Source organism: Lynx canadensis, chromosome A1, assembly GCF_007474595.2.
Source record: "Lynx canadensis isolate LIC74 chromosome A1, mLynCan4.pri.v2, whole genome shotgun sequence".
In the NCBI taxonomy this organism is placed as follows: domain Eukaryota; kingdom Metazoa; phylum Chordata; class Mammalia; order Carnivora; family Felidae; genus Lynx; species Lynx canadensis.
The window spans coordinates 139,326,045-139,350,598 of record NC_044303.2 but is presented as its reverse complement, the minus strand read 5'-3'; the positions used below and the strand labels follow the sequence as shown (position 1 = coordinate 139,350,598).

Here is a 24,554-nt window from a genome sequence, read left to right as displayed (position 1 = left end):
GCGGCCGCCGGCGCGCACAGCGCTTCCTCGCTCCCTCCCCGGAGTGCACTGCCCGCCTCCTCGCGCGGCGCCGACAGCCGCAGGCTCGCTCACCCTTCCAGAGACGCGCTCCCGGAGACGCTCCGCGGGTCGCGGGCAGAGGCCGCGGCGTGGGAGTCGCGAGGCGCTGTCCTCTTCCCGGCTGGCGCCCCATGCGCGCTCCTTTCGCCCGGGTTGTCGCCGCCGCTCCCCGGGGCTGAGACGTCCGCCTCGTCTCCTCCTGCCTGGTGACCTAGGCGAGAACCCATCTGGTTGTGCGCCGACGCCGGTCGCCTCTGCTGTAAGTTTCATCCGCTGCCCGGAACCTGTTGCGGGCGCCGCGGCTTTGCGGGGCTGCTGGGCCTGCGGGGGTGCGTTCGCCCCGGAGCCCGGAACTCCGACTTGGGAGGAGGTGGGGGAACCGTTCTTGGGGAGGAGACCTCGGGAGCCGCTGCTGCCCTTCCATAGCGTGCAGACGCTGGCCATCGCCGGAGGGGCCTCCTCTCGTCCGCGGCCCCCCGGGACGAGCTGCTGGGGATCCGAGAGCCCGGCCAGGGTAGTATCTGTCTCCTTCCTCCGCCCGAAGCGGCGCTTCCCTCGGGGTGGGTGTCGCTCTGCCCGGCACCGCGCAGCCCCTAGGGCCGAGCAAGTTGCACCCTACCCGGCACAGGGGAGCGCTGGGGCCACACGCACGCACCCTTCGTCAGGGCATGTTCACTGCGGCGGAATGTCTGTAGGGAATGAATGAAAACTTCCTGAAAAATTAATTTCCTCTCATGCAGGTATTTGGCCTTCAGTGTAATATTCTGAGTTTCGAAGGATAGGAATTGGTGGGCGTGGTGGGGACGAACCATGAAACTTGTTCAGGATGCAATTTCGTGTTGCCCTCTCAGGTGTGGCCAGCGCGTTAAAGAGCGTTGCAAGTGTTCTAGGCGGCTGTATGGTCGATTGTTTTTCTCGTTGACAGTGTTTTTCTAAAGTTCCATTGTATCAGTAAGGTAAATGCCCGAGAAAATCTGCCTAGTTTCTCCTTTGAGTGCATTGAGAACAGGTCCAAAATCTTAGGAGATGTGACGGGATGCAAAGTGTTGGAAGCAGAGGGCTTGGGTAAAGAGCATTAAGTGAACTGAACTTACTGTAACTAGGAGTCCTTTTGATGTTCACGGTAATAGCAGCCCTTTTCTCTCTCTTCTTTGTAGATGCAGGTTAAGTATATGTGTGCAGTTTTTTGTTTTTTTTTTTGGCTACTTACTTGGCATGCAAATATTATTTCTCTGGGGGCTTAAAAATGCCAGAAGGATGATTCATTTTCTGTTGAAGGTATGTTTAGTGACTGCATAAATGGCTTCTGCTGATATTTTGATGTTTGCATAATTTTCAACCAGAAAGCAGGTCGTTTCCCTTGGGTCTTTAAGTTTACCTTTTATTTTAAGCAAATATTGCTGTAAGAGTGTTGAATTTTGACTGTGACATGCTTCTCCATCTGGATGGTAGCCAAGATGACAGGCTAGCCTCTTCCTTCTGGTTTTGTGGGCCAACTTGGAAAATGCAGGAGCATAAACATAGAATGCATAGGGATGCAGATCCTATATCCTAAGGCCTTCTAAACAAACTGTTTTCTTAAGTGTAAGCCTCCTGAATGTTGTTTTACACTGTCTGAAATCTAATGCTCAGGGAAACATGTTCTGGGTCCGGGTGTGATCCCCACTCGGTGTGATGGCACTGTGGTGCTTACATACCTTGTGCAGGCAGTCTCATTCTCCAGTTACGGCTGTATTCGCTCTTAGCTTGAGAGAAGGCAGCTTTTGAGGGTGCTTTCGAAACATTAGCTTTAAAAAAGAACTACTGATTTGATTTGGCATGTTTGTGAGTTTCTATGTAAGGCATAGGAATATTCATACTGTGTTTTTTTTTTTTTTCCCTCATATTATCTTTTGAGGTTTAAGCTTAAAATCGTGCTCAAAGTACTTGGGACTGGATGTACGAATTCACAACTGTAATGGTAGAGCATCAGAGATGTTAGGCTCTCCGGAGCACTGGGCGTTGGTTAAAAGGGACCAGACTGTAGAGGCTTTGCTTGAGGTAAGAGTGATGTGTGGCTCCTGGGTCCTAGCCTAAGTCACCATGGACACTAATGTTGTCTTCCGAACAACAGAACCCTAGGACTTTGTGTTACTAACTTTCTTCCAGTAAGCTGTTTACTCTTAATGAAAAGTTACAATCCAAAAATGAAGGAAAACAAGTTGCCTCACCTAACAGCTCCGTGGCCGGAGAGTCAATGGCAAATCTGGTGCTGCCTTTGCTGTTTGCTGTGCTGTGCCACAGCTGCTCAGGAAATCCAGCTTGGTATCTAGCCCGTGCATCTGTGGTACATCATGCATTTGCATGTATTAATAATTACTGCAATATAAACCAAAACAGTAAATATCCGAGTGGTTGAAGGAAACAAGGAGGCGGTAGGTTTCAGCTCTATGCTGTGAGAACTAGCTGTTCTGGGTTTGGAACAGATACTGTAACTCACACAGTTTACCCTCTTGGGATAAACAACTTCCTTAAGAATCCCTGGACAGGCAGGTTCTTGAAGGCTTTATTGCTTTGAAATAACAGAAGGATACAGTTTGAAAAAAAAAAAAAAAAAAAAGCATGTGGTTCTGCTTTTGAAGGTAGGTGATAGGTATTTACTATGTCTTTAACCTACAGTTTACCTCCTGAAAAAAAGCCAAAGAGAGCATTAGATTTTGCAGTAATTTCAATAATATGGAGGAAAGCATGTCAGTCAGCAAATAAATTCTAGGGTGGCCCTCAATTAACAACGGCTGGCAACACACACACACACACACACACGCACAAGGGCTTTTGATTTACATAAGGCAGTGTTTGCATTTTGAACTCCTATGCACGTGCCCGTGTTTGCAGGTACATAAGGATGATTCTGGTGATGCACTGTCTAATCGAAAAGAGAGGGATGGATAGATCCTTTGTTCTTGCATCTTGTTTTCTAAGAATTGATATAAAGCAGGAAAATAGAAAAACAGCAGTCATGGGTATGCTTCTCAAAATATTCTTCCTTTTATGTTTGCAAATCCTCATTTTGGAAGCTGTCCAGAGCAAGAAAGATGGGTGGTGATCGTGGCCAGGATCTGTTCTGTGTTTTCACAAAAGCCTGCTCATCAGTACTTGGTCATGTTTATATTGGTGTTCTTTGAGGACCCTGCAGTGGTAGAATTGTCTGGTTGGAAATTATTTGTGACACTTAAAGAAAGATCCAATCATAGTAGAAGTTGGCCTAGGCCTATGATTTTAATGTCACGTTTCCCATTGACTGTGATTCAGAGAGAGACTGGATCTTACTAAAGGAGTTCTTAATGGGATTAATTAATAGGTATTTTGTTTTACACATGGCTTTATGTTGCATAGGGCATAAAAGCTGGTGCCCATCCTGGCGTTACGAGAGCTGGAGGCCCAGCATTTTACGTGGCCTGCGTGAATCAGCTGGACAAGGGACAGGAAGGTGTGAGAGTGAGGCCTGGGTTTTGCTGACTTACATTCTCGAGGACTTCAGTATCCTGAAAGTGGGCAGTCAGGTTTTCCAAGATGAACCTGCTTTCAAGCAGTGGCTTTTTTTTTTTTTTAAACAGTGTTCCAGTAGCTCAACAGTGTTCCAGTGAATGCCTTTCCTTCTAGGTGGCCGTCTCTGACGCTGGACAGGAGTGACTGACTGTCCACTATTCAGAACAGTGGGCAGTAAGACCAGTGGCGAAGTGTCCTGTTTTCTCTGTTCACGACTCCTTGTTTTGCTTTGTTCTGCTGTTCTGAGCCTCAGGAGCATCGCTGTTCAATGGTCTGTTTTGTTTTGTTTTGTTTTGTTTTTAGGAGTGGAAACAAAATGTCAGTCAGCGTGCATGAGAACCGCAAGTCTAGGGCCAGCAGCGGCTCCATCAACATCTATCTGTTTCACAAGTCTTCCTACGCGGACAGCGTCCTCACGCACTTGAACCTTTTACGCCAGCAGCGCCTCTTCACGGATGTCCTCCTCCATGCTGGAAATAGGACCTTCCCTTGTCACCGGGCCGTGCTGGCCGCGTGCAGCCGCTACTTTGAAGCCATGTTCAGCGGCGGCCTGAAAGAGAGCCAGGACAGTGAGGTCAACTTCGACAACTCCATCCACCCCGAGGTTTTGGAGCTGCTGCTTGACTACGCGTACTCCTCCCGGGTCATCATCAATGAAGAAAATGCGGAATCGCTCCTGGAAGCCGGTGACATGCTGGAGTTTCAGGACATCCGGGATGCATGCGCAGAGTTCCTAGAAAAGAATCTGCACCCCACCAACTGCCTGGGCATGCTGCTGCTCTCCGATGCGCACCAGTGCACTAAGCTGTACGAACTCTCCTGGAGAATGTGTCTCAGCAATTTCCAAACCATCAGGAAGAACGAAGACTTCCTCCAGCTGCCCCAGGACATGGTGGTGCAGCTCTTGTCCAGCGAAGAGCTGGAGACGGAAGATGAAAGGCTTGTGTACGAGTCTGCAATTAACTGGATCAGCTATGACCTGAAGAAACGCTATTGCTACCTCCCAGAGCTGTTGCAGACAGTGAGGCTGGCTCTCCTGCCAGCCATTTATCTCATGGAGAACGTGGCCATGGAGGAACTCATCACCAAGCAGAGAAAGAGCAAGGAGATTGTGGAAGAGGCCATCAGGTGCAAACTGAAAATCCTGCAGAACGACGGCGTGGTAACCAGCCTCTGTGCCCGGCCTCGGAAAACTGGCCATGCCCTCTTCCTCTTGGGGGGCCAGACCTTCATGTGTGACAAGCTGTACCTGGTAGACCAGAAGGCCAAAGAAATAATTCCCAAGGCTGACATCCCCAGCCCCAGAAAAGAGTTCAGTGCATGTGCAATTGGCTGCAAAGTGTACATTACTGGGGGGCGGGGGTCTGAAAACGGGGTCTCGAAAGATGTCTGGGTTTATGATACCCTGCATGAAGAGTGGTCCAAAGCTGCCCCCATGCTGGTGGCCAGGTTTGGCCACGGCTCTGCTGAACTGAAGCACTGCCTGTATGTGGTTGGGGGGCACACGGCTGCGACTGGCTGTCTCCCGGCCTCGCCCTCAGTCTCCCTAAAGCAGGTAGAACACTATGACCCCACAACCAACAAATGGACCATGGTGGCCCCGCTCCGAGAAGGCGTTAGCAACGCCGCGGTAGTGAGTGCCAAACTCAAGTTGTTTGCTTTCGGAGGTACCAGCGTCAGTCATGACAAGCTCCCTAAGGTTCAGTGTTACGATCAGTGTGAAAACAGGTGGACGGTACCCGCCACCTGTCCCCAGCCCTGGCGTTACACAGCGGCCGCTGTGCTGGGTAACCAGATTTTCATTATGGGGGGAGACACAGAGTTCTCCGCCTGCTCTGCTTACAAATTCAACAGCGAGACTTACCAGTGGACCAAGGTGGGAGACGTGACGGCAAAGCGCATGAGCTGCCACGCCGTGGCCTCCGGAAACAAACTCTACGTGGTTGGAGGCTACTTTGGCATTCAGCGATGCAAGACTTTGGACTGCTATGATCCAACGTTAGATGTGTGGAACAGCATAACCACGGTCCCGTACTCGCTGATCCCTACTGCGTTTGTCAGCACCTGGAAACATCTGCCTTCTTAGGCACGGGACATCGTGAAGGAAGCGAGCGTGAGGTAAGACGTTAAGTCAGTGGTTCTCAGCCTTGACTGAGCCTAGGAACCTCCCAGAGAGCTTTTCAAGAGCTTCCCGTCCCGGAGACTGGATTTCATTTGGTCTGGGTAGGTCCCAGGCCTCAGCACCTTTAGAACGTTTTCTAGTGATTCTAATACACAGCCAGGTTGAGAACCCCTGACCTACGTTAATGATGCCAACCCATGCTTAATGAGCCCTCCCTGTATGCCTGGAGCTGGGCCGTGTGTTTCACATGGATCATTTCATTTGATCCTGACAACAACCTCGCGAGATACTATTACTAGAGCGTTTTATAGACGAAAACAACTGATGCACACAGAGGTTAAATAAGTAAGTTGCCCAAGGTCATAGAGCTTAGTCTGTGGAGGAGTTGGTCGAGAAAACAACCCAGGCACTCTGGCTCCAGGGTGGAAGCATGTGAGCATCATGCTCAACTGCTTAATAAACTTGAGCTTCACATTGGTATCACTCCAGGAGATATTTGGTGACGTCCAAACTTAGATTCCTCAAACCCTTTTCTGGAATGAAGTAGGGTGTAAAAAACTGAATGCTTAAATTTATTCGTAGTTCATTCTCTCCAATATTATTTGTTTGCTTATTTAAAACTTCTTTTCCTCAAAAAAAAAAAAATAGTAATAGCCCCCTTTAGGCATTTATTAGCTTTCGAGGGAAGTCAAGGTCTATCCTTGTAAAAAAGTTGCACCTGCATTGTATAAATTTGTCTAGTGAACCATCTAGACCGCCTTATACTGCAGCCTTTCAGAGTTAATCAGACAGGCTGAGCCTATTGTCAGGGCTAACAAAAGTTGTCTTTCCGTGTCATATATCTGAGTCCATAATGGTCGTCTTGTGTACTTAAGAGTATATAATACCCTTGGCTCAAATAATTAATAGGTCTACACAGTTCAGCGTTCGTGAAGCTAATGGCCGCTTTGCTGCCGTTAAGCATCCTTAGTATTGGCCCCAGGAACCACTTAGGCATGTCTAAGTGTAGCACAGAATACGTGGACTTTGTTGATTTGTTTTGCTAATTCATGGGCTTGTTCCTAATAGTAAGAGAATAAAATCAAAACTTTGCTTTGGAGGAAGTACAGTGAAAACTGACTCATTCCTTGAAAACTTTTGGCTCTGTTTTCCCTAGTATGTTTCACATTTTTGAAGGGGACTTTCAAAGGGAAAAAAAGGAAATCAAGGAGTCTTTGCGAGCAAAGCAAAGAGGGATTTTGACTCGTTTGTCTTTTCTTTCCACATTTCGTACAGCTCGTTTTAAGACACCACTAAAGTTGGCCTCACTTTTACAATTACTCTTTCTTTCTTTTTCATCTCTTCAGTTATCTCTCCCGTCCATTACAGTTAGTAGAATTCTTATAATATAGTGTAACCTTGGAATGAAGTTCGTTCAAAGGAGCTGGAACAGTCAGAAACCTCCTGTGGGGAGCTGGGCTGACAGTGTCCCACACCAAACTGGTTTTTGCAGCCTTGCTGGCATCTCAGTAATCCTAAGTAAACAAATGCTCTGAATGTGGTTATTTCCTCTGCGATATGAGCGCATGACTCAAGTCTAAAGCAGGTTTCAAGAACCTTCTAGGCAAAAGCATCAATTAACAGCACGCTAAGTTCGGTGTTAGTCCAGAACCAACTAAGTTTGTATGGGAGAGCCATAAACATTGCCAGTGATGGTGGTGGCACGTCAAAATGATGACTGGTCGATTGGCTGGCATCCTTGGAGTAAGGTAAGGAAACTGAGGCAGGAAGAGGCCACATGTGCTTTCTGGCTCTGGCTCTAAGCTGTGGTGTCTAGACCTTTCTGTACTTCGGATCCCTCCTTTGTCAAATGAGTGATTTGAATGAGGCTTCTCCTGGCTCTGTCCCCAGACTTGGGTGAATTGATAAGGGGTGGGGGAAGGGAGAGAAAAATACCTTGCCCAGTGCCTGGCATATATCAGGTGTTCAATACTCTTAGCTTTGTTTCCTCCTTCAATTTAGACGTTAACTTGTCATGGAATTAGCTTTGTGTGTGGAGTTTGACCATTATCTGATTGGAATGTTTGTACTTCATTTTTGGTGCCTCCTTTCTCAGCCCAGAGTATGTTGGCAAACACTTGAATTCACCCTATCCTGGGTATTTGAACCTAAGCACATACTTCCGGTCCCTGGGAAACGAGCAAAATAAAGTGTTAGGTCATATGTGAAACACCTACCCACCCTTGGTGCTCCCAGCCGGAGTCCAGCCCACAACAACGAAATCTGACAGGGCCCGGTTTGCCTTTTTAAAGGGCGGCGTGAGCCTGCTCAAAGCCACCCTTGCGGTTTCCGATAGGGAGAATGTTGGCTTAAATTTCTCGAGTTTTCTACACACAAGATAGTGTTAAAACACTTAAGCTCCATGGAGTGACTTAAAAGAGGTGCTGTGCAGGTATCAGCCCTAAACTGCCAAAACTTCCGGGACATCTCTTTGATCTCCAAGTGTAGGTGCTAACCGAATTAATACAGTGTTAACAAGAAGTTTCCCTAGGTCTAAAAGCTCATTCACCAAGGGGATTTTACTCTCCTGCTGCTCTGTCAGTGGGTGGGAAGGACCAAAAGGAAATTACGTAAAAAATTTTTTTTTTCTTTTAATGTTTATTTATTTTTGAGAGAGACAGAATGCGAGTGGGTTAGGAGCACAGAGAGAGGGAGACACAGAATCCGAAGCAGGCTCCAGGCTCCGAGCTGTCAGCACAGAGCCCGACGCGGGGCTCGAACTCATGAGCTGTGAGATCATGACCTGAGCCGAAGTCGGATGCTCAACCGACTGAGCCACCCGGGCGCCCCAGGAAATTACTTTTGATTACTCTCCCGTTTTCATGGTGCTGTGTGGCTCCAGCCTGACACGTGACAGCTTTTGGATTTTGATTTATTTCTTCCTTGTTTAGATATTTCCTTTCCCTTCCCTTTCCCTTCCCCTTCCCCTTCCCTATTTGAGTATGCAGCATCGTGAAGTGTCGTGTTATTACAAGATACATTCTTCTGGCCTAATGTTGATCTATAGGTTACTGGGAGGTGGGGTAGAAGGATGACTCTGTAGTCTAAGGAATGCCTTGAGAGCTTGAATCACGGTTATGAAACTGCCAAAAGAAACAACTAACAAAATGAATCAGACTTCTGAGCACACAAAAGCGAGAAGAATTCAGGGCAAGTAATGAGCAGCCCCTCCTGCGTTCCCTTTGTGTGCACTTAGAGTTCTAGCAGCAGGAATGAGATTCCTCCACTGGTGCTGGAAATGTGCTCTCTGAACAGATAGGGCGAGTGTTTGAGAGACAAAAACCCTGTGCAGAATTTTCCCCATATCTATAAAATTGGATACAGCGGGTGGGGATGGTGGCTTGTGTGAGGAGATAGCGGTTCCCGTGCAATGTGCAGCCTCTGTGGTTATGGCTCCCTGAATTTATATTCACGCTTGACGTCGGTAGTCTGTAGATCATAAGTGCATACCATAGCTGGCGTCTCCCAAGTGTGGACTGATGAACGTGGAGAATAAACTCCCAGCCTTGGGCTGTGGAGGCCTGGTATGTTAGTCGTGTGAAAGGAAGCGAGACTGATTTCTGCCGTAATGAATAGCAGAGATGCATTTAAATAAGAGGATTAATATGTCTGCCTTCTATATGGTGAATAAATTGATTTGGGGATCCTTTGTGGGAAATGGGCCAAGGAGGGTTTGCCCAAGAATCTTTTTTGACCCTCGGCCGATCGCTTCACAGTGGCTCTGCTTAACCATGGAGATGAATTATGAATGTTGGAAGCAGAAGGTGGCAACTCATAACAGCACCTGCACGTATATAAGTTTGTATTTGAACATACGCACGTTTAAGGTTTAGCAGAGAAATGAAGATTTTTCTTTGGGCACCGTTGTGTCTGTTCAGCTAGTCTTCCGTATCCGTGCACACCCCATGCGTGTGCATCGAAGGCAAGCGATTTATCCTTGCACACTTGCTACTGAACAAGTACTTAAGACCTTTAGAAGCAATATTGACCGGCTCTGTCCTGATTTTACCTTTTTTGTAGATTTCGAGGCTACTAACAAGAATCCTTTCGTTCCCTCTGTTTTAGCTCACTCCATCACTTGGCGAGACAAAACCAAGATTTCGACTTTGGAGAGGCCAAACTTAATGAGGAGGAAGAAAAGAAAAAGGAAAAGAAGTTGCTACAAGACTCGATTACAATCCACTGCACCTTGTAAATGCTCTAACTGGACATGAAGGAGGGGGTGGGGGAGGGGGTGGGATTTTCAGTGCAAGTAGCACATGGTTTAAATATGAATGGATGAACCTGTGATCTAGTCCTTGTCTTGTAATTGTGGATTAATGTCAGCGTTAATCAGCCCCTCAAAGGGAGAGAAAAGCCGGCCCTTTTCCCTTGCTGTACCATATTCAGCATTTGATTTCCATGGGCTCCACCATTTATGTGTAAAATTTGAAATGGTTGTCACCTCTCTCCGAGGAGCAAGCTTGAAGCCTCCACACCAGCTGCTGTTGGAGATTGAAAGCCCAACTGTGGGGCCAGGAGGGGAGCTGGCTTGGCTGGCCGCAGAGTGAGGACCCCTGGACTCTCCACTAATCTCTGAGGGGTTGTTCTCCCCAGGAAGGTTCTGAACAATGGGGTCATTGTTGGTAGGCATTTGGTGGATGTTCTTTTCTATTTATAAGTGACTTTAAACTTTCCCTTGGCTGTTAAGAAGTTTGTTATAGATTGAGCTATTTATTGTTTGAGGCCTGCATGCTGTAACAGTGCTTAAAATGGTCTTCACGTGTATGGATGTGTGTGGATGGTTGTATGTTTTGCACAATTTTGTGGCTGTTGGTGAAGCGCTTTGCTGCACAAATATGAAAACTTGGGAGTTACTGTTTGGACTATAACTGGAGGGTGGGTTGGGAAGGGGGGGGTTTGTAAATGTCAAGACAGGGAAGGAGTACAAAACAAAACAAAAACAAATCACATCGTAGAGGTAGAGGACGCACGGAGGTTGCTTTTCTTAGACTCACTCACTTTTAATGGTGTTTCGTGGGCCCTACTCATGCTGATGGCTCATGGGGTGAGAGGGAAGGCTTCCTTCTGCCCTGCTCCTTCCCATCCGGTTCACCCACTTCAATCTCAGCTACTGAAATTTGGAAAGGACCAAGTCGCCTCGCGGTTTTTTTTCCTTTGTGTCGTATCCTGAAATCCTGGAAAATGCTATGGCATCGTTTTGTATATAGGGCACAGGTAAAGGCATTGCCCCCGAGTTTATTTATTTCTCTATTTATTACCCTGTGAAAATGCTTTGCCATAACCACAGTTAACCAGGAAAAGGCCGAATTGTCAACAGACGTCCGTGAATTCGCTCGCCAGATTTGCTCGACCTGGATGCATTGTTCTCGCTTCTCGCCTTACGATAGTCGCAAGCGTTAGAAGTTCTTCAAGACCGCGTTCACGTTGGCACAGGGTAGACTTCAGCGCTCACCCTTCGCGAGGTCTCTAAAAGAACGCTTTGGTGTGTAAAAGTGACACATCTGGCAGGGAGACACCAAAGAATTACGAGCAGTGGCCCCCGTTGAGAGGTTTTTCCGGGCTAGGTGGGAATCTGTTGTGAATACATTCTTTGCTAGTTCGAGTGTTTGTTTACTAACCGTGTGCCGTGATAGGTATTAGTGCCGGACCCCACGAGGCGCTTCCTCAGGGGCGTCGGGGGAAGGCCAGGGGTTGCCAGTCAGCACCGCTTTCATCCGTGCTGTTCACGTTACCGTAGTTTAGAAAATAGAGCTTAGGACTGATAACAACCTTTTACATCGTGAGTGTGTTTGCATTGTCTAGTGACAGATCAACCCTTCGCATTTCTCTTTACCTGGATGCTTTAGACTAACTGTCCCTGTCTGTTCGTGCCACGAGTAAGTGGGCTATCGCTGGACCAAAAGCAATGAGCCGTTGGAATAAAAGCATCCCAGTACTTTTCCAGCAGTCAGCCCCTCGCTCCTAGATGTGTTGCAAGCCATGCAAATGTCTAATTGCACCCTGGCGGCAGAGGGGTGGCGTTTATACTGTAGCTCTTACAGCTCTCCGGTTTATGATGCAAATCTGCCGAGATGTGTGTGTGTCACTGCGTGACTTCTGAAAGCGGGATGAATTTTCTGCAGCTGTTTCAAAGTTGTGGTCTGTCCTTGAATCCTCTATTAATTACTGTGTGTGAGCCAGAGGGAGCCGTGGTCAGGGTGGGCCCCCAGCCTGCAGGGAACTTTCTGGACTCCCGCTCTTTGAATTGATGTAGGCATTTGGGCTCACTACTTGACCATTCTCACCCTGTGAAACGTCCCCCACTTTGAAGCAAACACAATTCACAGCACAGTGCACACAAAAACCTTGGCAGAAGACAGAGAAGGTTCTTCTTATTCTGTGGACTGGTTGCTGTGGAAACAGATAACAAAGGGCAGCCTTCCACTTCTGGTATAATTGTGTAGCCCCCTTTTCTCTGGGCTTGACACCTGTCTGAATAAGAGTGATTAGAGCTGAATAATATCCCTCTCTTGGCTGTTGAATATGTGGTTCACGTACAAAACTCCGTGTAAGTTGAAGTGAAGTGTTCGTGTTCGTATGTGCTCGGTTGCCACTACTACATTTTTGAGGTTTTGTAAAACTGTTATTTTTGTTTTTCACAATGTGAAACTGAAGGTCAAATAAATTATTAGAGTTCTTCTCTTCATCGTGTGTGTGAGTCTTTATTTTAATACAGCAGAACTTAATCTGCGGAAATCTTGTGTCCTTTCTAGCTTAATCAAGATGAGGATCGTCGCGTGTATTTTCTGAAGGCCTTTCTTGAGCCATCTAGTCACGTACAATCAGGAAAGCAGTTTTGCGCATTGAATCATTAAAAATGTTGGCCTTTTAGGATATTTCTTTAAGCGAAGCAAAACACCTCAATTCTGGGTTATTGGTAGCTTAGAATATAGAAAGTCACGTATCATGCAATGTTAAGACAGCGTGTGTAATGTATAGAAGAAGTGATTTTTTAAATCCAGCTCGTGTGGGTTATATTTTGGTTGGAAAACAGAGAGAAGGGGTTGGAGTTCAATCCTCTTTTCATCCGATGTGCCTTAGAAATCATTTAAAGTAAGTGGGAATATATGCCTATTGTTTCCCTGGATTGGCACAGAAAAACACAAGTTTAATCCCTCTGATACACTTAGCTTCCCCCAAGTTTGAGAGCCAGTGTCCCAGCTGGCTCAGTATAAAGACTGAGGAAGACTTTCACCCCCACCTCACGATCACTTCCTGTCACAACAAGATGCTCCTTTATCACTTGGGCTGGGCTCCTTGCTGTTTTAATGTGCAGAGCAATGTTGGGCATAATCTTTTTCGGATAGGCAATAAATGCTACCTAATTAGAACTCTAGGAGAGCTCACGGGTAGGCAGAATGCAATTATAGCCTTTGGACTTTGACCAAAATGCCAGAGCAGATGCCTTGGGCTTTACAGAAGGATCATCCAGTGCTGTGCTGGGTGAGGCTGGTCTAGTGCCAAGTTTTGGAGGCCTCAGATCCCATGGGCAGGGTGCTGATGACCCATGGAAACCCTGTTGATGACACAATATACAACACAATATGACAGGGAAGAGGGAAAAGTTAGCAGCTGGGAGTCGACACGTGGGACTTGGATGGTCAGCAAAAGTCTTGATGTTAATAATCCTCAGAAAGGTTGAGAATGACTCCTAGGGAGATGATTGGAACGCAACCCTTCATACCCAGCAGTTCTTTTTCTTGATCATCTCAGGACATGTAGGGAGAGTGGAGTAGAGAAGATACTTCAAATACTTAATTTTTGTTAATTTGGACATTTCATTTCATTCGGACGTTCAGGTGGCCCAAAACAGTGGATGAACTGGTTTGGATCGCCTTCGGTTGCGTGTAATAGGAAAATAGGAATCTGGCGATAATGGTGGCTTAACCGCAGTGGTGAAACTGTTCGGCAGCTGGCAGCCCAGGGCTGTAACGGTGCCGTGCACAAGCCCACGGAGGTCTGGGGCTGCTCCTTCTGCTTTGCCATCTTGGGCATGGACCTCTGGGCCTCAGGATAGCAGCTGTAGCTCATGGCGTCACATGGGCTTTCCAGTCAGCAAAGATGGGGACAGGCTAAGGGAGAGAAGCGTGGGCCAGACGAAGCTCTTCTCTTTTCTGGGGACAGTGATGGTTTAACAAAGGACCCACCTAGGAGACTTACACTTCTCTCTTGTTGTCCAGAACCAGGTCACGTGAACTTCTAAGAAATAAGGGAGACCGAAGAGAGGCGTGCTTTCATTGGAACACACTGTCAGCCCACACAAAAATGTGATTTTGTTAGTGAGGATGAAAGGAAGAATGAATGGATTGGCAGCCACACAAAGAGTCACTTTAAATCGTAGCCTCGTTGATTGATTACGTTGTGCTCAGACGACACGAAGGGCGTGCTTTAGGTTCTCTCTTAATCCGCACAAAAAATGTAGGTAAATCCAGAACTTTCTTAACATCTCTGAACCTCAGCTCCTTCATTTATAAAATAAGGATTAATACTCTCTAATAGGAAGAGTTAATAATTCACAAATTTAAATTAAAAAAAAATCGAATGTTAGTTTTGAGAGAGAGGGGCAGAGAGAGAGGGAGACACAGAATCTGGAACAGGCTCCAGGCTCTGAGCTGTCAGCACAGAGCCCAACGCGGGGCTTGAACTCATGAGTTGTGAGATCGTGACACTGAGCCGGAGTCGGACACTTTACCAACTGAGCCACCCAGGCGCCCAATACTTCACAAATTTAAGACAAAGCACTATACTTAGTGCCTGGCATATAGTAGGTTCTTGATGATTTTCAGCCATCGTTTTAATTTTTATTTTTAAAGATTTTATTTTATTTTTAAAGTTGTTTTGGTTTTTGGTTTTGTTTGTTTGTTTTGGAGAAAAAGAGAGCCTGAGCAGAGAAGGAGCAGAGAGAGAGCAAGAGAGAGAGCAAGAGAGAGAGAATCCCGAGCAGCCTCTGTGCTGTCAGGACAGGGCCCAACGTGGGGCTCGAACTCACAAAGTGTGAGCTCATGACCTGAGCCAATGTCAAGAGTTGGACGCTTAACTGACTGAGCCACCCAGGTGTCCCAAAGATTTTGTTTTTTTAAGTAATCTCTACTCCCAATGTGGGGCTCAAAGTCACACGCTCCTCCGACTGAGCCAGCCAGGCGCCCCTCCGTCATCATTTTGAAACACTGCTAGGAGAAATACACCTGCTAAATCTAAATGCTAGTGCCTATTTCATGCAAGGGATTGCGTGAAGGGGTGCAGACCCACCACCTAACTCTATCCTCACAGCGACCCTGATAGCCAGGCACTATCGTTACCCTCACTTTGTAGATGAAGAAACAGGCTTGGAGAGATTATCTAACTTGCCCAAGGGAGTGGTGGAGCCTGGGTTTCAAGGCCTGCTCTCCGACCTGCTCCTCTCCATCCAGGAATGTGGAGAAGGGATTCACAGGGCTGAGCCCGACTGTAGGAAACTCAGGGCTCTTTGTGTCCCACACTTCCAGCAAGACTTCACTTCACAAGAAGATCCAAGGGAGCTACAGCTGGAGAGTCCGGCCCTAAGACACGAGAACTGAAGAAGCACGTGGGAGGACTCTATGTGGTGGTTCGCAATGCCCCTTGACAACATGTTCTGAAGACAAGATTGCGGAGAATTTAAAAATAAAGGCCCCCCCCCCCCGCCCCGGGTGGCTGTTACATTTGAGAATTTATGGAGCTGTATGCTTATGCCGGGTGTACTTTTCTATTTGTACAACTTTTATGGACTGAGAGGTTGAATATACAATGGACAATAGCCAGACCATAATAGGAAGAGAACTCTGACCCACAGACTGCAACAAGCAGCTCGGGAAACCATAATCTCTAGCAGCCAGCCCGCAGTTGAAGCCAGACTTGTGGGAAAGTCAGACCACTATCTCTAGCAACTGGTTCAGGAAGCCAAACACCCCGTGTAACAACTGCCTCAAAATGGCCAGCGTTCTGGTTGATAACGGATGCATTCCCTAATTTGTGTCCTTGCTTCCGATTTAGGACCAGCCAAAGTCAAACAGGCACCCCTGACCATCACCCACTTTTAATCAGCCCACCTACAGCTTCCCCAGGCCACCTGCCTCCGATCAGGGCAGAGCCGAAGCCTTCCCTTTCCTCCTCCACTCTAGAGCTTTCTCACTTCTCAGCCAGCCTTTGAGACTCTCTGCCAGAATGCAACTGACAGTGGCCGACTCTCTTGCTGTAGCAAGCTCTGAATAAATAACCTTTGCCTGCTCCCATTTGGCGGGCCTTTGTTTACTCTCGCAGACAAATGTTTGTTCAATAAAATAATTAAATATTTCAATAAAAAGGTTCACAAAAATGAAGTGGGGATCAACACTGTGCGTTCTGGGCAAATGGGGTTTGCAGAAGGATCCTGTTTTCGTCCTGATGGAATAAAATGAAATGTGCACCATACATATGAGAAAAAATGGATTTTGAGTTAATGGGGTTGAGATTAGGGCATCTGGTTGGCCAAAAGGAGAGCAATTGCTTTGTTTGGGTATATTTTGAAAAAAAGTGAGAACACTTAAGTAAGTTTTTACGGCCATATTCGTGGTGCACATGAATGTATGAATAAATGCAAAAATTTAGCAGTTAATTCCTGGTCGTGCCTGTCACAAATCTTAAGTGCTTTGCCTGTCTGACACATACTCAGACAAGCCATCTGTCCTGCATTTGAGTTTAATCGTAGACAATGAATTTTAAAGCTCTGTTATTTGTCAGACATTGGGCCACAAAGTTTAAGACCTAAATTTCAGAGGAAAAAAAAATGTACACTGAGGCATGACTGTGAATTGAAAGTAATTTGCCTAAGTAAATTATAAATCTATCATAATCTTGTCCAGCTCTGTTTATAGCCCAGCTTGCTTTGTGATTCCTGGGGAACCAAACGAGACAAAGTTTCTGTCTTTCTCTCTCTGGTCCTGTTTCCTTGGCAACCTAATCTTTATCTGAAGAAAGATGGAGGTCTGTGCGGAGGAAAGGCAGTTGGAATTTCAGCAAAGTCACTCACTAATCCTTCTGGTGTGTTATCCAATGATTTGTTTTGTTACAAAAAGTTATTTTACACCCACTTTGTAGATAGTACTGGGAGGTGTTTATTGGATATCCTGTAAAGGCTGAGAGAATGTGTCCATGTAAAGCTGTACCCACAAAGAAGATGAAATCAGCCTCTTGGGGGACACAACTAGGCACCCGCAAAGTGAGAACTGAATGTCTCTTGGGGCGCCTGTCTGGCCGTCCGTGGAGCTCCAACTCTTGATCCCGGGGTTGTGAGTTCAAGGCCCACGTTAGGCCTAGAGATTATTTTAGAAAAATCTCTCTTTCTCTGGTCTCACTCAGCTACCCACATACCTTCTGGCCAAGCATTGATGCCAGGAGAACCATTCTGAGAGAATGAATCTTGGAATTTTGACATCATTTGTATTCTCGGGAGGAAAGGAAGGGAGAAAGAGGAAAAAGGTGAAGGACACTGAGGGATAGGCGTCTGGTGGGTCGTGACCCACTTCACATCCCTTTCTGGCACTTTCTGAGAGTGCACTTGCTGAGGAGATGGATGGGGGTCCACCAACGTGCCCAGGCCCCTTTTGAGGGGGCTGTTAGTCATTCACACGTTTATATAAATCAGGCCAGTTGGAAGGATGGTGCAGCTTGGGAGTGCTGACAGGCGGCTTCCGGGTACCCTAGCAGGGCGCTTGCCTGAGTGGGATTCAGACACTATGGCACCCCCAGGGGGAACACCAGGAGGTAGGAAGCCTGGAGGTGTAGTAGTAGCAGGTGGGAGAAGAATGAGAAAGGCAAAATTTTACTTCCAAATATTATGGTTAGAGAGGAAGGGCGGATGACTATGTAGGACCCAGAAGATTTTTAGGGCCATGAAACTACTCTGTATGAGACTACAAAGGTGAGTGCTTGCCATTACACATTTGTCAAAACCCATAGAATGTGCATCACCAGGAGTGAATCCTAACGCAAACTATGGATGTCGGGTGGTAAGGATGTGTAAGTAGAGGTGCTTTTGTGCGGTGCCAGATGTTGGTAGGGGGGAGGTTGTGTGTGTGCCTGAGGGGGTCGCTCTACCCTTTCCTCTCAACTTTGCTGTGAACCTAAACCTGTTCTAAAAAATGTTTATTAAATGCCAAAAAAAAAAAAATTACCTTAGAAGCAAAGGAATCTTTCTGGGGTGTGCAGTACATTGTTTCATCAAGCATACAATATATATTTCTATTTTTATTTATTTATTTATTATTTATTTATTTATTTATTTATTTTAATTTTTTTTAACATTTATTTATTTTTGAGACAGAGAGAGACAGAGCATGAACGGGGGAGGGGCAGAGAGAGAGGGAGACGCAGAATCTGAAACAGGCTCCAGGCTCTGAGCCATCAGCACAGAGCCCGAGGCGGGGCTGGAACTCATGGACCATGAGATCATGACCTGAGCCGAAGTCGGACGCTCAACCGACTGAGCCACCCAGGCGCCCCTCAATATATATTTTTATTTTTTTATTTATTATTTTTTTTAATTATTTTATTTATTTATTTATTTTTTTATATATATGAAATTTATTGACAAATTGGTTTCCATACAACACCCAGTGCTCATCCCAAAAGGTGCCCTCCTCAATACCCATCACCCACCCTCCCCTCCCTCCCACCCCCCATCAACCCTCAGTTTGTTCTCAGTTTTTAACAGTCTCTTATGCTTTGGCTCTCTCCCACTCTAACGTCTTTTTTTTTTTTTTTTTTTCCTTCCCCTCCCCCATGGGTTCCTGTTAAGTTTCTCAGGATCCACATAAGAGTGAAACCATATGGTATCTGTCTTTCTCTGTATGGCTTATTTCACTTAGCATCACACTCTCCAGTTCCATCCACGTTGCTACAAAAGGCCATATTTCATTTTTTCTCATTGCCACGTAGTATTCCATTGTGTATATAAACCACAATTTCTTTATCCATTCATCAGTTGATGGACATTTAGGCTCTTTCCATCAGTATATATTTTTAAAAGTGTCATTGTGAATGGATTCCAAGTACTGGAACAAGAAAAAAAACTCTTCTTCCCATTCCTGTGTCTGTTTTCCCAGGACGCAGAACCAGGCCGATACTAGTAGAGGCTCAGGAAATGGCATCACGATGGCTAATCGTGACCCAACCCCCAATGATTTCATGGCCGATAGGGTATGTGTCCCACCTTCTGAACTGATAACTTACAACTCACACTGTCAGAACAGACTCACCCATAACTTAACGACAGCCTATATTTTGGCAAATACCTGTATACGAGTATCCGCACTCACTGTGTAAATGCTGATTCAGGGATTTTATTTCTGCAAGGGTTTCTCTCTGCAATACTTGGCAGTCAAAATTTAATTACTATAATATATTTTCATTTTCCTTTTCAGGTATTTCTCTGGAGCAGAAAACTAATTTTGTAAATCGGCTGCGTGGGTGTGCAAATGCCCATGTGTGGCTAGAAATTCATTTCTTCATTTGTTGCTTTATTTGCTGGGGAAAAGAAAATTAATGCCATTTACTGGAAGTGTAGAAATGTTCAAAGAGATAGACTAAACTATTTGGGCAGAACAATGGGTGTTTCAAAAAGTTTTGCTAGAGTTGATTAAAGATGTCTGGGAGGGGAGCAGAGTGTTTCTCTTGGATGACAGGAGCTTGGCCTTGATGGCCAGTGTTAGGGCAGAACTCCTTGAGCTTTCTATGAAGAGGCACCTGTCAGCCTTGATATCCCTAAGGGTGGAGAAGTTTGTGGGGAGGAATCTTGTAGGGCGGTGACTGCCTATACAGTCTCTAAATGGCACTCACCGCTTCTTCTGACCTTCGAGAATCATGAGAAAGGCAGAGAACCATGATATCTTGACGTCCCTTGGTTGGCTCTGCTTGTGCTCTGACATGCAACGTTGAGTGTGTCACTCAAGGTGATAGGTGTCATTAGTAGATCTTGTCTAGCCTCTGACAACAAGGGATGGGCGTGACTCCTCCCTACACATCACTGAGAGCGTAGGAGCTCTCAGAACCAGAGAGGAAAGAACCATGAGGTAGAAGGTGTTGCCATAATTGCACCTGGAAGCCGGCGCCAGGCATTAGCTCTTAGTGGGGAGCAGAGAGGGGAGAATCTGAGACAGAGATCTGGGCATCTCTCCTCTCTCCAGGTTGGCTTACGCACCAACAGCTCTTGTTCGCGGGTGGGCGTGGAAAGGCATGAGAGAGTCTATGACGGGCACAGCCCTAGACTCTGTAATCTGCGGCACTGAACAGAACCTGCCAGAATAAGGTAAGAGAGATGACAGATGGAGCAGCTCCTGCCTGACACAGAAGGCCCCCCCACCCATGGGGAAACATGAGTGTTTACAAGAATGCTCTGTATCCTTCTTCCGTCAGGTCCCAGGGGTCCCCCTGCACTGTGGTCTGAATGCTCTCCCTGGTCCTCTCTCCTTATTCTGCAAGTTCTTTCTCTCTAGACATCTCTTGCTGGTCTATTCCTGTCTTGACATCTGCCCTTGAAGATCCAAATGAACTCAAGAGGGTTCTAATTGAAGACTAAGATCGAATCTGCCCCCCCCCCCCCAACCCCCATCATCTTGTCCTCTGGCCCTATGATTTCATGTGGGCAGGGCATGTGTAGGAAGGTGACAGAAGTTGTTTTTACAAGGGATGCCATCACCCCAGTGGCCCAGCTTTTAGCATCTTACTTAAAAAGGGCCAGTTTCTTCACTTTCTTTTTTATATTTGGGGAGATGACTAAATGTTTTTGAAAATTTCTTAGCATTTGGCAATAATCTGCCTGAGCATAGTGATATGATTGCTCTGTTCACAACTAAGCTGCAATTTTAGGCAGAATTTTCAGAGCATCTCAGCATCTAACAACTCACGAAAGCTTGACAGTAATTTCAGGACACATAACATCTGCTCATTTCATTTTGTTACAAGTCACCTGGGCAAAAACTTCCTCACTCTGGTCTGTAAATGAGCTAATATCCAGTTAGAACATTCTGGTTAATAGCAGTAGCAATCTTCCCTGAGCCATGTATAACGAAGCCTTAAAGGTAATGGCACTTCTCTGTGTTAACAAAACAAAACCATTATTTTTCTTTGTAGCTCAGATGGGCTATTTGCTAATGTCTTACTAGTTCTAAAAGCTTATTCTCTGAGGAGGGAGCAGTCTTGGTTTCTTTGAGTACAAACTACTCCTTTTATCTGTGAATTTTGAGCAAATGGATTTGGGATCCATTTAATGGGCATTTTGTTTTATTTTATTTATTTTTATTTTTTAGAGTGAGAGAGAGAGAACACGAGCAGGGAAGAAGGGCAAAGGGCGGGGGGATGAGGGAGGGGGGATGCCAAGCAGTCTCCACACCTAGCACGGAGCCCGATCCCACAACCCTGGGATCATGACCTGAGCTGAAAGTCAAGAGCTGGACACTCAACTAACTGAGCCACCCAGGTGCCCCTAATGCTCATTTTAAAATAATGCGGTGTTATACTAACACTATAGCCTCGTACTTTCTGATCATTTTTTAAAGTATGACTATTGCATCTATTTGAGATTTTCCAAAGGGGGCCTTTGAGTATTGTTATTAAATAGATGCCAAGCACACGGAGCTCCATAGTTATTTCTTCTCCCATTTGCCACCACCCCTGCCTCCCCCCGGCCCCCCCCCCAGATGGCTATAATGTCACTCAAGAGAAGTGTATCGATTGAACGCGTTTGCAAGGACCTCCCTGCTTTGGAAGGAGCAGGAAGCGCACATTGGTCATCTTCAGTTTATTACATAACCTGGCCACACGGCAAGTGTCTTTCTTCAAGGTCGGCTTTCTGTTGCTGGTGTGCGGTTTTAGAGGATGACCAGAGTACAGCACCCTGGAGAAGACCGCAGGTGATGCCAGGCTCTCGGGGCCGTCAACCACGGCCAGAAAAGAGCCTATCAGCCTCCATTGCAGGCTGCAGTCCCCATCCTGCTTCTGGGTCCTTTGGCCAAACTGGAGACGGCAAGAAATCATTGAGAGTTGGGCGCCTGGGTGGCTCAGTGGGCTGAACATCTGACTTTGGCTCAGGTCATGATCTCAGGGTTTGTGGGTATGAGCCCTGCATCGGGCTCTGTACTGACGGCTTACAGCTTGGAGCCTGCTTCGGACTCTGTGTGTGTGTGTGTGTGTGTGTGTGTCTCCCTCTGCCCCTCCCCTGCACACACTCTGTCTCTCTCTCTCAAAAATAAACACTACAAATTTTTTTTTAATTAAAAAAAAAAAAAAAGGAAATGACCAAAAGTCATCTGAGCTGGGGCCTAACCAAAAACTCGAAAGTTCCTTTTTAGCGCTCCATGCACGTTTCCTCTGCACCTGTGCTTTACCCCAGAGACGAAGCTCTCAGGATATCATGGGCTCAGAGCGGATCATCAGTCCAGGGCTTGAAGCTGACCTTGAATCTGGACTCTGGGCCTGTGCTTAATTCTCTGCAGTGGCAATGAAAGCTCATTAAAAAGCTGACACATTGTTTTCAGCCTTGAGCTCATCTCTGTGATTCACTTCAATGTCTTAAGGAAGGAGAAGAAACCAAATTAGTCACAGGAAAAAAAAAGAAAGAAAGAAAGAAACATTTGGGGCCTCCTTTTTTATGTCATAAAGTTATTTGTAATTGGAGAGTTATTAACCGATCCCACTAAGAGCCCCTTCTGTTGAAATGTTAACAGCAGGAGACAAGCTAAACCTACCCGGAGCGCTGTCCTTCACCCACTTGAAGTGTTACTGAAGAACTAAAATAGAATCACAGACAGCCACACGCCTTGCTGCAAATTCATCTTTAGAATTTAGCTGAAGGAGGAATGACAGATGATGAAGAAGTGTTTTAAATGCGGAAGAAGTTGACTGGAGAGCTTTCATGTTTCAGCTTGATAAAAATAATTTCAAACTTCTTTTTTTTTTTTTACCAGAATTAAAATATCTGAATAACTCGGGCTAGTCCCCTTATACCGCAGTGCATAAAACCAGATCGATTTAAATAGCAATAAACACCCAGTTGTTATTTAACTTGATAATCATACTTCCAGATGGGAATAATTTTCCAGGGAATTTGAAGAAATATTTTTTGAGGTGAGGTTTGGGGCTTTATGTGGCACCTGTGATGGCAGAGTCCCCAGAAATGCGCCAAAGGCCTAAAGGAAAAGGTAGGTGCTTGTCAGAAGTAACCGCCCAGATTTTGGAAAGTAAGAGTCAGGATAGATTCTCAGTGAAGCCAATTATTATGTAACAAATTTTTGAAAGGCTGTAAGAATGACATATGTTTAAAAGCTGATGAGCAAGAATTGTTTAAATTTGAGACCCAGCTTTCCACGGAGAGGGTGTTAACCTGGATGGGTGCAGTTTTACGCTGGCCCCTAAAATGGGGTGGCCCAGATATAGTTGATCCCTAATACCACACGTGCCTGGTTTCTGATGAATCTGGCGTAGGGACAGAGCAGGCCGGAGCAATCATACTATCCTTATTAATCTGCAACTTGTATTTTTTCTCTTCGTATACCATTCAGTTTTTCCTATGCAAATATTCTCCGAATCTTGTTCTCTTTTCCTCTGGAAGGGGGTTGGATATCTGGACATTAGGAATAAGTAGGCCCTCTGGCCTACCCTGTCTTACTCGCTCCGCAGACATATCCAACCGGAAACACTCTTCGTTTTTTCCTGTTTCACATTCCATTGGCCTCCTCAATCCAAGCTGCCAAGTAAACACTTGTACTTGACTTCTAACTGCCTTTTTTGGGTCCTTTGCCAGTTTGGATCTGAGTTCCAAACATATTTGAATGGATGCAATCAGCAAACACATTCTCAGCGTCTTGGCTATGGACAGAACTTCCTAACGCTAACTGTCATAAAGTTTATTTTTCAGAAGCGCAGTCTGTTGGCAAAGTGCTCAGACCTCCAAACCGCTTTAGTTGATGCCTTTGCGATGCGTGTGACACCACCGTTGTGGTTGGTGGCCTTGGCGCTGTTCAGCCTCTCACAGTGATGTGCCAGGACCTCTGTCCATCGCCGCTGCCACGGCTGTAAGATGTTCAGTCAAGAACTGATGCATTGAGGGGCGCCTGGGTGGCGCAGTCGGTTGGGCGTCCGACTTCAGCCAGGTCACGATCTCGCGGTCCGTGGGTTCGGGCCCCGCGTCGGGCTCTGGGCTGGTGGCTCGGAGCCTGGAGCCTGTCTCGGATTCTGTGTCTCCCTCTCTCTCTGCCCCTCCCCCGTTCATGCTCTGTCTCTCTCTGTCCCAAAAATAAATAAACGTTGAAAAAAAAAAATTAAAAAAAAAAAAAAAAAAAGAACTGATGCATTGAGCAGCGGAGCAGGTGCACAGCAGAACAGTATGGCGATGATACGTGGGAGAGAAGAAAATGGACGTGCAAAGCATTTGCCCAGGTTAACCGGTAGACCTTACCTGTCTTCCTGCCTTTAACAGCAACATGAATTTTTTTTATTAAAAACAGTGACGTGATGAACACATAGAGGTGCCATTGATTTTTTAACTCTATTTTTAGCTTTGAATGAAGTGACTGCAATAAAAATGTACACCTTTGTTTACTGAGGAAATGGAAGTTGGGGTGCCTTTCTTTCTTGGGGCGCCTGGGTGGCTCAGTCGGTTAAGCGTCTGACTTAAGCTCAGGTCATTATCTTGTGGCTTGTGGGTTCGAGCCCCGCATCGGGCTCTGTGCTGACAGCTCAGAGTCTGGAGCCTGCTTCAAATTCTGTGTCT

At 46.2% G+C, this 24,554-nt stretch overlaps 1 protein-coding gene across 2 annotated transcripts; it reads left to right on the top strand.

The window, feature by feature from the left end:
- The first annotated feature begins 217 nt into the window (after positions 1-217).
- Positions 218-12,437, top strand: ENC1 (ectodermal-neural cortex 1). 2 transcript variants are annotated; one of them, XM_030322981.1, is made up of 3 exons: positions 218-319; positions 3,892-5,706; positions 9,815-12,437. In XM_030322981.1, the coding sequence occupies exon 2, from the start codon at positions 3,905-3,907 to the stop codon at positions 5,672-5,674; it is 1,770 nt and encodes a 589-aa protein (XP_030178841.1). In that variant the 5' UTR covers positions 218-319; positions 3,892-3,904; the 3' UTR covers positions 5,675-5,706; positions 9,815-12,437. The 2 variants fall into 2 exon arrangements, with proteins under 2 accessions (XP_030178841.1, XP_030178848.1); XM_030322988.1 differs by lacking the exon at positions 218-319 and adding an exon at positions 605-620.
- The last annotated feature ends 12,117 nt before the right edge of the window (positions 12,438-24,554 follow it).

Coding starts and splice junctions, on each gene's coding strand:
- ENC1 (XM_030322981.1), top strand. CDS start 3,905: ATGTCAGTCAGCGTGCATGAGAACCGCAAGTCTAGGGCCAGCAGCGGC.